Source organism: Vigna radiata, unplaced genomic scaffold, assembly GCF_000741045.1.
Source record: "Vigna radiata var. radiata cultivar VC1973A unplaced genomic scaffold, Vradiata_ver6 scaffold_215, whole genome shotgun sequence".
NCBI classification, from domain to species: domain Eukaryota; kingdom Viridiplantae; phylum Streptophyta; class Magnoliopsida; order Fabales; family Fabaceae; genus Vigna; species Vigna radiata.
In genome coordinates this window covers 251,598-264,250 of record NW_014541783.1, presented here as the reverse complement: position 1 = coordinate 264,250, position 12,653 = coordinate 251,598, and the positions used below count along the sequence as shown (strand labels likewise).

The 12,653-nt window shown below is 31.6% G+C and overlaps 2 protein-coding genes across 4 annotated transcripts; both read right to left on the bottom strand.

The window, feature by feature from the left end:
* Positions 1–305: 305 nt before the first annotated feature.
* Positions 306–1,509, bottom strand: LOC106778174. Its single transcript, XM_014666101.2, has 2 exons — positions 1,061–1,509; positions 306–929 (listed from the first exon to the last, which is right to left on the bottom strand). The coding sequence occupies exons 1-2, from the start codon at positions 1,142–1,144 to the stop codon at positions 513–515; spliced, it is 501 nt and encodes a 166-aa protein (XP_014521587.1). The 5' UTR covers positions 1,145–1,509; the 3' UTR covers positions 306–512.
* Positions 1,510–6,293: 4,784 nt separating this feature from the next.
* Positions 6,294–10,362, bottom strand: LOC106778149 (ubiquitin-conjugating enzyme E2 34). Of its 3 annotated transcripts, none has more exons than XM_014666069.2 (10): positions 10,161–10,359; positions 8,892–9,037; positions 8,516–8,570; positions 8,110–8,148; positions 7,926–7,989; positions 7,770–7,831; positions 7,633–7,672; positions 7,444–7,471; positions 6,942–7,033; positions 6,294–6,830 (listed from the first exon to the last, which is right to left on the bottom strand). In XM_014666069.2, exons 2-10 carry the CDS (start codon positions 8,946–8,948, stop codon positions 6,551–6,553), a joined length of 717 nt encoding a protein of 238 aa, XP_014521555.1. In that variant the 5' UTR covers positions 8,949–9,037; positions 10,161–10,359; the 3' UTR covers positions 6,294–6,550. The 3 variants fall into 3 exon arrangements, with proteins under 3 accessions (XP_014521555.1, XP_022631795.1, XP_022631794.1); XM_022776074.1 differs by having other exon boundaries at positions 6,549–6,853; positions 10,161–10,362; XM_022776073.1 differs by having other exon boundaries at positions 6,551–6,830; positions 8,892–9,028; positions 10,161–10,360.
* Between the last annotated feature and the right edge of the window lie 2,291 nt (positions 10,363–12,653).

Below are 12,653 nucleotides of genomic sequence, written 5' to 3'. Positions count from 1 at the left end.
TAGGAAGAAACTATGTTTGGAAAAAGAGAGTTTTTTCAAATTCTCAGGAAATTGGGCAAGTAGAGAATTACATGACTGTGCATATAGTATATAGTTTTTGTTCTTTGGTTTCCTGATTAAGCAAGATAAAAACTAGCATCCTTACTATAATTGAAACTTGTCTGTGAAGGGCATTTTTGCTACTGCTGTGTTATAATTTATAAATACTGTAATGGTTTCAGCAATCTCATTACATTACTTATAACTGTTTTGAAAATTATAAATTGGAAACAGGATGAGTTTGTAGAACAAGGAACAAAGGTTGCTTATTTTGAACTACCTTTGTCCACTATCAAATCCAACAAGGAGCAAATACAACTCATTCAAAACCAGAAACATAAAATTCTTCTTCTCAAAGTTTTTCTACTAGATTGGCCAGCAAAATTCTCTAGACAACCAAACAAATTAGAAAGCCTTTCTCAATGAAGTTTGTGTCACCACAATCTGCAACTGTGCCAGTGATCACAAACAAGTCAAGTGACCACATAGAGGGGTCCATAGTTCTGATCAGCAAGAGGGCTATTATTTTGTTGTTGGAGAGAAATATAGGGTATCTCATTTTCCTCTCTCTTTGTGGGTTTGAAAAGGCTTACAAGAGGACCAGATGAAGGACGCCAGTGTTTTCCATCAGAACTTTTGCAGGACTTATACATTGGACCAGAAGAATGAGCATGCCTTTTACCAGAACCACCCATTGGTTTAGAATTCTTAGTGGTTTTTTCACCATGCTTGCTTTTACTATCAGATTTCCACCATGAAGTCAGAGAACTTTTCCATGATTTCTTCCCCTTTTTCTCTTTCTCCGATCCTGCTTTTCTAGATTCCTCTGGGTACACCGATGAACTCTTTAGTTTTGCTTCCTTTCCATGTTGCTTTGCTTCCTCCAAGAACTAGTCAAAACCATAAAAAACCATAACATAATATACAACATCATATTTTCTGTCACTGTCTCATTTGTTAACAAGTTAGCAACATTTGTGTTAAAAATTCAAGAAACAACAGTGAAGTAAGTATCTAATACCTGGCAAAAGTCTTGTTGCAGATCAAATCCATAGTCATAAAATTGACACTCTTCAAATGTTGCTTGTGATGGAGATTTCATCATTTTCAGCAAAAACAAAGAACTTGAGATGAACAAAATGAAAAGCAGAAGACCCAAAGAAAAATGAGGCTTTCAATGATTATCCAAATTCACTGTATAACTCTTCCTAGGGACAAGCATTGTGAAAATCCCTTCAAATGGAAAACAATGGCTTCTAACTTTTACATCAAATAAGTTCACATGGGGGAATTTACTAACTTGGATCACCAAAGGCAAAGTTCAACAACTCCCCATAAAAATATCAAAGTCACATGGCCAGTTATGGAGATGACAGTAACTGTGGTAGTTGAAATGGCATTGCAGTTTTTGGCTTATCATTCACATTTTTCTCATACAGGAAGAATTGGCGTAAATTGGAAGATGCATCAATATGAGAAGTGATTGTCTTATATAACATAGTACATCAAATTCAGACTAAACAAAAGACAAAGTTGCCAGTAGGAAAATGGTAGAAATTAAAATTGAAAAAAAGACCAGTACAATACAAATAGTATTTGATTTGGCATTTAGAGTCTAAAATTTATAATTCTAATGTAAAAAATAAAGTTACAGAGAGTAATTTCAACTTGAATATAAATCATAAATCCACATAGTTTGATTCAATGTAGAAGTGAAATTAAAGAAGCAATTGAAGAAAATGTGTAGTTTTTTATGGTAACCAAGCATCCAAGTATCCTGACATAAAAGTGTGTTAAATATTGATAATTATTATGACAACCATTTTTTTCCTCATCTGGGACCATACTTAATCACTACATTTCACTTTATCTTCACCTTTTCAAATAAAAGAAAATCTCATTCTTCACACAAATTAATTATTTCTAACACCATGACTAACAATACTACTAAACTTAAAAAAACCAATGGAAATTCAAAGGTGTAGAAGAGAGAAACAAAATTAAACTGGAATTTCACTCTGATATTAGAAGTTAAGGCATAAGTAATGCCAACAGTCTGGATACTTGTTAAGACTTAAACATGCTTCTACGCCAAAATGTTTATTAAATTAAAAGTGGAAAATGTAGCTCCTGAATTGAATTAAGAATATGAACAAATTAAGAAACAGTTTGAAGACAAAAATCTACTTCTAAATACGTTATAAAACCTTGGATCAAGATGTGTTGTCGAACTCATTTGGTATGCTTTATTCTTTGATGATAAATATATTTATATTTCACAAAACTTTGGCTTTATTTCTTTTTACAGTTGGATAACCATTTTTTGATTCTATTTTCCTATCTATCAATTACGGCAAATGTTTATTCTTCGAAAGGTATAAAATAATTAGATGGAATTAATGTATAATAGAAATATAAAATATGAGTTTATGCGAAAATGTTAGTGGGTATTATGAAAAGAATTTTAAAAAATAACAAAAGAAATTAAGTGGCAAGTAGTCCCACATCGAGAGGAAAGATGGGTGCGTCAATTACGGCGAATGTTTGGGAAGGAGCATGTTTTAACGTAGCCTGTTCTTGCCCTATCAGTCTATGCATTCACCACACTTCACTTCCCACATGTTTAGCTTTTTTGAACAAGTCAATAAAAAGTGCATTGCTTATGTCTTGATAATATTTATATGGATATTCTAAGAACACTTTTTAATAACTTTTCGAGAACAACACATATCTCATCATTTCATTTGTATGTTTGAATTTATTTTGAAAAAAATATTTGAAATGAACTAACCATAAGTTACACGTATGTGTTGTCAAAAAAGAGTAGTTAAAAGAACTTTTTCCTATTTCTATTTATCAACAATTTCTTTAAGATTTAATTGAATTATAATTATGAGAAAATCTTAGTGGATGCTCTTTCACTTTCCTATTTTCATTTTCATTTCTCATTTTGAGACACTCACTTCACTCAACCCATTTCCTATCCAAAATCAATTTTTGTTTCTTCTCATATTGTCATCATCTCATCTCATATTAACTTATTGACACTCATTCCTACCACCACCACCACGAAAAAATCACTCCATGACCAAGCATTTTCCCTTCTGTGATTTTGTTCTAGATTGTGCTAAGACATTTGCAATTTGTTGTTTTTGTCCTCATTGTTCTGTTTTTTGTGTTTTTTTACAAATTACGATTATGTTATAAGAATTCTTATTATTGTGTATTGTGTTATTGTGTACGAGTGATTGTAATATGGATTTGGATTTAGATTCATTTTGTGATTGTTATTGTATTACTAATTAGGATTTTGGTTCATTTTGATTTGGCTAGGAATTAGTAAATTCTTATACTAAATTTTCGTTGGTACAAATACTTTTATCTCAAGCTAAGTTTTTTTTTTGTTTGACAATGCATTGAATGATGGTTAACAAGTTAATTTTTGACTGTTTGATTTTAATTCAATTTGAACACTATAATTAAGTATTCCACTCCACGTGAAGGAAACTAGTGTTTTCAAAATGGGTTAGAATCTACGGGCCAACTTGGGCTCACTATAGGTTTGGGATGGGTTGAGTTTAAAAAGAATAATTTTTTGATATGGGTCAATTTTCAACCTAACCCACTTAGAACTCGACTCACTCTGGTTGAATCCTTTGCGAGCCAGGTTAGCTCACCAGCTCACATAATTTAATTTAATTATTTATTATTTTGTGTTTCAATATTATTAGTTAATAAATTTTTATTGTATTGCAGATGAGAATAAAGAAGATGTTTCAAAGAGATAAAAATATTATAGATTTATCCGTTCAAGACTCTAATATTTATAAATGGATAACTGTCACGAAAACTATCAATATTAGAAACTTATCTATTTAAATTTTGTGCTTTCTTTTGGATAACATTTGGATTGTATGATACTTTTTATTTGAATTGTCTTTGAAGTTTAACATCATTTTAGAGTGAAATTTATTTATATTTGAATTACAAAAAAATTTATAATTTTTTTTAATGAAAGAAAAACTTGTAAGTTAAGTGAGTCAATGAATCAAACCATTTAATCCACTAACCTGTGGTGGACGGAGTCAGGTTCGATTTTTTTTGGCTCGATAATAAGTGAGCCGGATTGAGTTGACTTACTAAGTGACCAACCCGTAGTGGGCCGGACCAGATCGGTTGGGTTATCTGTTTTAACAATACTAAAGGAAACTAAGCTTAGATATAAGAAAAAAAATCTCAAATTGGACCTCAACTATCAAATCAGTAAAATAAAACAAATTAAAACTTACGGACAAGTCTATCCTTTTACACATCAAGTTTTAAGTTTCAACCCAATTTTAATTGTTGTCTCACCCTACACCTAGTACTGTCAAAATGGATTGAAACTCGTAAGTCAATGTGACCCACCATAAGTTCGGGTCGGGTTGGATTAAAAAATAATGTAAAATTTTGATGTGAGTCAATTTTGACCCAGCTCACTAAGAACTCAGCTCATCCGGGTTGAACCTGTGGTGAGCTAGGTTGACTTACCAATCCACCTATTTTTTTGATTTTTTTAATGAAATGAAATTAATAAATTATTCAATGAAACAAAAATATTGCAACTCAAACCCTTATTCTACATATGCAAAACTCTTTTTTATATCAATTGGTTCAATTATTACGATTTCAATTTGTCGATTAAAGTAACCTTTTATAAGAATCTTGGAAGAAGAGGATGAAAAATAAGTTAAGTGAGTCATTGAGCCAACCCGTTTAACCCATCAACCTGTGGTGGGTTGGGTTTGATTCAAATTTTTTGGCTAGCTAATAAATGAGCCGAGTTGGGTTGGCTCACTAAGTAGTTAACCCATGGTAGGTTGGGTTGGATGACCCGTTTTGATAACACTATCTGCATCGTTAATCATTTCATCTTACACCTCCAATTTTCAAAAATAGTATTAAGAATTACATTTTTTTCATCGAATTTTGAAATATGATGAAAGATTTTGTCTTCATCGAATTTCGAAATTTGATAAAGAATTTTTCAAAAATTTCATTAAATTTCAAAATCTAATAAAGAAAATAAAAAATCATTTTCCGTATTTTAAAATTCGATAAAAAAAATTTCATCAAATATCAAAATTCGATAAAGAAAATTTTTTCATCAAATTTTGAAATTGGATGAAATAGAAAAGGTTAGGTGCTAGATTTTTTAAATTGTAAAAGACAATTTTAAAATTAAAAAAAAAAATTGAAGTGCAGAATGAAACAATTATTTTTAGTTGAGAAACTATCTCAACCTAGTCTGTTTTCGACAGGTCAACATGAGGTTGGACTATGATGCATTTTGCCACCTGTAACCACAATGTCACAATTTGAAAAATAATTTTTTATTTTTATACATCCTAAAAGATGTAGGGATTGGGTTTGGTTGAGTGGAAAAAGGGAAGGAAAACGACATGAAGAAATAATGAAGGAAAAAAAATGAAGAAAAAACTAATTTGATAAGGTAGAACCAAAGAAAAATAATTAACACCGAAGAAAGAAAACCTAACAACTTTTCTCGCGTAAAGAGGTCAAGAAAGAGAGAGAATGAAAACTTGTAATTAGGTCAACCATTTTTTTCCACATTCAATGATTGTAAACTTTTTTTTTCTTTTATATATAATTATTAATAAAGAAGTTTCATTTTTATAATTATTTCTAATTTTTTCTAACTATTATTTTGTTGATACAATTTTTGTCAACTTTATTTTTTATTAATGTCTCATTTTACTATTTTACTTTTTAAGTTTTATAAATATATTTTTAAATTCAGTTAAATATTTCCAATCCAATAATATTTTTTAATCACTATAATAAAACTTTACCTTTTATTCTTTTTCTCACGAGAAAAAAAGAAATAAAATACATTAAAATCCACAACATTTTGTAAAATCTTGTTGAAATATAAAATAAACCAGAGTCGTGACCCCTAGAAATAAATCCCAATGCTAAAATTTTATTGTGCAACAAAGATCGTTTATTAAAATTGGCCAAAATCAGAAACGAGAAATAAAAAATGCCAATATTCCACATTCGTTCACAGAAAGTGGACACATTCCATTTTTAACTTTTCACTTTTTATATACAGATTGCCATTAAAGGGATAAAAGTTTTACTGCAAATTAGGTTTGTACGTTTTCTTTTTGTTATTGTTACATACCTGAATGGTTTAATCGGATATAATTTTCCCGTTTTAAAAAGCATAATGCAGCCAAGCAGGCAGCATGTGCAGTGGGGCAAACCTCAAACATTTAGAAGAAAATGACAAGTAGCAAACATTTAACTTCTTAACATTCAGCACCACCAAGAAGCTGGCGAAATAGACACAAAGGAGTAAAATCAGCCCTCAACATAGTAAACGCAGCCTCCATGTCCATCATTTCCCTATACAAATTCTGTTAGACATGACAAACTAAGCAGAACATTTGCAGGAGAACACTTTGTGGACCCTTATACCTCCTATAAAGATTTCTTTTGCCTATCATCACAGCTGAAGCAGAGGTAACGCCATTACAACCCCAAAGATGGAGAAGAGTAATAACATCATCCATGTAGGAAATGGTTTTCTGTTTTTCCTCATCTCCTTTAACCCATCTACTCTTCTCGTGTCTTCTCCTGAAGATTCTAATTTGTTCTCCAATACTGACTTGGAACTCTTGTCAGGAGACGCCTCTGATGAGACCCGCTCTTGAGCAGCCTGTTCAGAAAGTTGTTGCTGGTTGTACTTCTCCACGTACTCAGGGAACATCTTCCTGAATGTTGCGCTGCGTGGAAAATAATGAAAACACTAGGAATCAGTTGTGAAACACAAGTTACAGAGACATTGCTCGCTTCCATCTTGAGTTCCATCTGATTAGCTGGTGCAAAATACTTACTTCTTACAGTTGAAAGAAAGGGAAGATTTTGCTAGACGTTGCTTCTCAGCGGTAGTTGTGTTTACGCTGCCAGTGGTTGGACTGTTGTCCATCTGAAAAACAGAAGTATGTCAGACATCGAAAAGTCTTGATTCAACACTCTGCATACATGGTGAAGTATCAACTGCACAGGTTAACCATAGTAGCCTACTAATGAACTCTATTAGCTATGATCTACACGTAACACTTGCAAAATTGGAAAAATTATTTAGCTTTTTTGGCTACAATATAAACAACAAAGACGAGTAATGTTGTTGGATTCTTGAGTTTCGTGTCAGTGGTAGAATAACTCCATGGCAATGTTGAAGGTCAGAGGTTTAACTCTAGCCCCACCCACCAGTCCACCATCGACAAAGAAAACCCAGAGAATAAGCAATAAAAAGAGAAATGTCTTCAGAGCAAGGCACACAGGAAATGGAAGAAACCTAAAGTTCAATTACAATATGAGGAAACTACAACATACCATGAACGAAAGAAGTCCTGTTAATATGCTGCATTCATAAATTGAAAACATCAGCATAAAGCTATAAAGTGATAATAATCAACATCTACTGTTATCCGCAGATATCAATTCCGCAAGAAAAAATAATATATAAACACTTTCAAAAGTTAAAGAAGAATAAACTAGAACTTCATAACTAGAGCTTCTGACCTTGATACAGACCACATGGGATTCCAACTTTCTGGATGAACTGCAAGCGCAACAAATCCCACGTAAATATAAAAATGTAATATGAGTTACTTGTAATATTATTTGTTATGAGCGGTAACATATAAAAAAGAACATACAGTCGCTCATAGACAAACAGATCTTTTTTTGTGTCATGAACCGTCCATTTGGTGTAGTCATGCTACAATACAGAAAGTTGTAACTTTGTCAAAATTAAAATGAAAAAGATAAATGAAAAATAGAATGAACAAGCATACTACAGCAAGAAGGATCACCTGATTCCAGGAGGTTTATACGGATATTCAGGAGGAAACTTGATTTTTCCATAGTAATATCCACCTAAAAACGGAGTAAAAGAACAAAAATACTATATAAATTAAAACACGATTACTTAAATTGGGACATTACAGAATGACAAAACACATTGTGTCAAAATGCAATGATCAAAACTTGCTAAACCTGCAAAAGGTGTTCCTTCACTTCCCTCCAGCACATAATCTGATGATACATTAACATACAATAAGGTCAGTATCAAGTATCAACCATTCCATAACAAACAACTTAAAATAAAATTACTGACATTGAAGTAAAGGCTCTACAGCATGGATATAACAACACAGAAATCTCAATAAGCATTTAAAGGAGAATAAAATAAGAAAAAATGAAATATATTTCTCTCGTGAACTAAAACTAGATTCTGAGAAAAGCTAAGTTTATCTTATGCACAGGTTATTTCTAGATTATACAGGAAACTTCATTTCTTTCTTATATACGATGTGTCAAAGGTTCAACATTTTCTTCTTCTTTCTAAACATTAGAGCTCAACATAAATTAATATATGAAATGTAGTGCGAAACAAACTTACGCCACTCAAGAATATCACTCGGTGAAGGACGAGCCACAACATGAGAAACTGGTTCCTGCAAACACAATTTGAAGTTAAGCATTATCGAGTTGACATATTTTTTAAATACCATCAGTTATTTATCTTTTTATTGGAAAAAAAAAAGAAAAAGGAAATTGCACTTCAATTTTTAAACTGACCCAAACAATCCACCACAGTAAATTATGCATTTTAGACTAACTAATCATGTCAAAATAGGAGACAGAAGGAGAAGAAGCGCGATAACGGAACAAGCATAACTATATGGCTCCAACAACAGAATAGGTAAGCCGACACTCTGAACCCCCCAAAAAAATAGTGAAGCGCAAGTTTAAATGACAGAAGATGCTCTACGTACTTTACAGAGGGCCCTATATTCCTTCTGAAGGCGCTTGATGCATGATTTCTCCGCCATCCAACAAATTAAGCACGGTATCAAGAACAAGGCCCTACGCTACGCTCTGTTATTTTAAGCTCAGATGCAATCTTTGTTTCCTGCAAAAACTGATCAAGAAAATAAATATTAATAAATTGAATATAAATAAAGAAAAACACAATAAAAAGCCACTGTAAAACAGAAGTGAAAATTAAGAAAACAATTAACCCCACAAGACAGAAAGTAAATTCTGTGTAAATAAAAGGTGACAGAGACATAAATTCATGCGTGTGTACTCGCTAGCAGAAGTGCACAAATTGAAAAACATACAAACACTATAAAACAGAATTTAACACATCACAATTGCCCCGCTCATCTGTCAACTGATTCGTCACATGACCAACTTTCTCTCTAAGGATCCACTAAGAGCAAGAACAAAAGGTGGAAGATATGCTGTACAAGAACCAGAACAAAAATATCTATCTCTCTCTATAAAAACCATATAGGAGACAGAAAACATCAACGTCCTTAAAAGGTTTGAGTTATCACAATTCACAAGCCTATAGGCTGCATCTTCATATAACAGTATCTATCAAATTCACACAGCAACACATAATCCCTACACTTAGCCCGATAATTCACAGAATTCTTTTAGAATTACACTGTCGCCACTTTCCCATGAACCTGTTCTTAAAAGCAGACCACTCCTGTAAATTACACTAATAACCGACAAACAGCAGCAAACCAAATTCGTTTAAATATCAACATATGCCTGTATATTGGCCAATTCTAATCGCAGAAAACCTGCACACGCTAAAAAACAACTTCCACTCCCAATCACTGTCAGAAAAAGTCCTACCCTAAATTACAACATCTCCCTAGAATTCCTCCTTTCAATACTATATCCCTTCTATTCCACAACTTCAACGCCATGCCACTGAACTAATTCTACCCACACAAACCCGATCTGCACAGCGATAAATTGATAATTTGGGTGATGCACTTCCCATTGTATCCACTACCAATTCTAAGGTCAAGAATGACGCCCATAAATAATTAATGAATAAAAATAACACAATCAATAATAAAGATCAAACCTCGATCAAACCCCAACTTGAAAAGAGAAAGAAAAAGAATCGATTAAAAATATATAAGAAATTGGACTCTGCAAATTAAACAACGGAAAACGAAAAAACAGAATTGATTGATTCGTTTATGTCGGCATCGAGAGAAAGAGGTGGAGAAATTGACCTGAGATCCAATTTCTGGTTGTCCAATTCGACGCAGAAGAATTGGTTGCGAAATCGGCGTTTAATTATTTCTCCCCCTTTCGGTTACGAAGACAGAGAAGCGAAGGAACACAGTTCCAGAAACGACGGCGTTTAGAGCAGAGTCTAGAGAGAGAGGACGTGAAGCTGCGTTTCCATAGTTATATTATTGCTGTGCTGGATCGAGTGTTATACAACTTTTTCTCCATCACATTTTTCAGACTGAAACTTCCTTTCCATTGACAATTTTACCCCCGTTACCTTTCTCGAGTTAGCCTAACAAATGAGGGTGTTTCCGTACTTTCGACCATTTCATCCTTCATGGAAATTTCTTAACCGTAGGATTCGTGGTACGGGCATTTGACTCTGGCTCAGATATCTCTTTTTGGTGAAAATTATTCAGTGGACCATGAACGGCTAAGATTACAATCTTCCAAAATAGAAATGCATCAAAATAAAAAATATTTATAACATGTAAACGGAATTTTAAAATATTTTGAAATTTAATTGAGTTTTCATAGGCTAATAAAACAATAGTATAAAAACATTAAAAATTAAATGGCTGATCTGACTTATATTTTAATGTCATATACTTTTTTTTGGTTATGATTGTTATGATATTATCAATTATATTATTTTTAAAAATTAATTTGACACCTTATATACTCTATTTTATCTTATAATTTTTTAATAAATGCAAAACTCATTTTTTTAATAAATTATATTATCCCTTTTGTCTTTTTTAAAATTTAAATAATTAAATCAATGACCGTGTAGTTCTACTCCTAACAAATTAGGTATCTCGACCAGGTCAATAACAAACTGATTTTCACACCATTTTATGTTATTAACAAATTATATATAATTATTAATATTTGGTTGATTTGTCTAATGAGATCTCTATATTAAGGATTTGTTATTTGTACTTCCTCCTATACTCCGTTACAAAATTTGCAACTTCTTGCTGGTAAAAAAGGTGAGAAATTTCGAGAAAGACAATGACAGAATTTACGACATCACGTGACGCATTCAATAGTTGTAGTTCAGGTTTCAACCGTTGTGAATATAACGGAATTTACAAATCCAGGAAAATTATGCTAGGTTTGCAATTTTATAAAAAAAAAAACGTAATTTTTTATTGAAATTTTACTTGTTTCCACTAAAATATATTGTTCATAGGATCTTTAATTGTTTTGTTATTCTTAGTTTTGATTCTTTATATACATATAGAGTGTTGAATTATGTCTTCTATGGGAGATCTAACATTTGTTTGTATTATAATATTACATTATTATTTTTAGAGAATTTGGTGGGTTAATGAATCTTTCATCTTTATAAAACCTTAAGGTAATGGTCCAATGTGGGACTCTGATACTACTGTTGGGTCTATTAAGGAGGAGGTTCACTGGAGAGATATGAGCCCGACTATATAAGGGATTGACACCACTCTCTGTCCAAAACTTTGAAGCAATGAGTTAATGGATCTTTCATATTTATATATTGCTCTACTTTTTCATTTGTATCCAATGTGGGACTTGGACTCGCAGTTGCATTCCTAACATTCCAATGAGTCAACAAACACTTCTATTTTAATCTAATTAAGGTGTTTTCATGTCATAATATTGATGATTAAGAATAATTTGATATATAAATTGTTGATTTTGTGTACCAATTTCACCCACAAATTTAATGATTCTAATATTTTTAAAACTTGAATTTCAACGAGCATCACATGCCTCCCAAGCCTATACTTTTGTTTCAATCTTTATGGTTTTTTAATAAAGAAGGGAATTGAAGTGCAACAACAATGGAGGAAGTGTAATGTAAAATTGATAAATGTGGTGACTGGGGAATTTGCAATAAGTAACAATAATGCTTAAGTAAATTGTAAAAAGTAAATTATTAGGAAAAACAAATGAACTTGTAACATAAATCAATGAAAGTAGTGAACATTGGATTAACTATTTTTCTAAATTGAACTTATAATGTAATTTAATTGATAATTTGTTTTCAAACTCCTATGTATGTCGTGTGATGTTTTCTTATTTTAATGCAAATGCAACAAGTTTAATTATTATTGTTGAAGGTATTTGCAAATATAAAGTATTTATTTTTTCTTGTGAAGTGGGAGTTTAAATTTGAAGTCACTCCAAATTTTAACTTCAACCAAATAATTTTTTTCTTTTTTATTGGTCATTATCATGGATTTTTCAAAGAGGATTAAAGATACAATACTAATAAAAAATGTATCAAATCTAAGTATAAGGAATTGAAATATTATCTTTAATAAAAAATCTTAAAACAATAACTTTACCAGTATTTCCTTTTATATAATATTCAACTTTTTTTATTATTTAATGTGAGATTTATATTTATACTTACATTTTTATCATATAAAAACTAAAGATTGAAAATATTCTCAAATTCTATTCACTTTTCACCCATAGTTTGAGAGTGTGAATTTGGCTCTTCAATA

Bases quoted from the DNA above. Each gene is read 5' to 3' on its own strand.
- LOC106778149 (XM_022776073.1), bottom strand. From the start codon at position 8,948: ATGGCGGAGAAATCATGCATCAAGCGCCTTCAGAAGGAATATAGGGCC. The intron at 7,832-7,925 runs GTGATCCTTCTT...TCTGTATTGTAG, and splicing joins TATAAACCTCCTGGAATCAG to CATGACTACACCAAATGGAC. The intron at 6,831-6,941 runs GTAAGTATTTTG...TTTTCCACGCAG, and splicing joins CTTTCTTTCAACTGTAAGAA to CGCAACATTCAGGAAGATGT.
- LOC106778174 (XM_014666101.2), bottom strand. From the start codon at position 1,144: ATGATGAAATCTCCATCACAAGCAACATTTGAAGAGTGTCAATTTTAT. The intron at 930-1,060 runs GTATTAGATACT...GGTTTTGACTAG, and splicing joins TGCAACAAGACTTTTGCCAG to TTCTTGGAGGAAGCAAAGCA.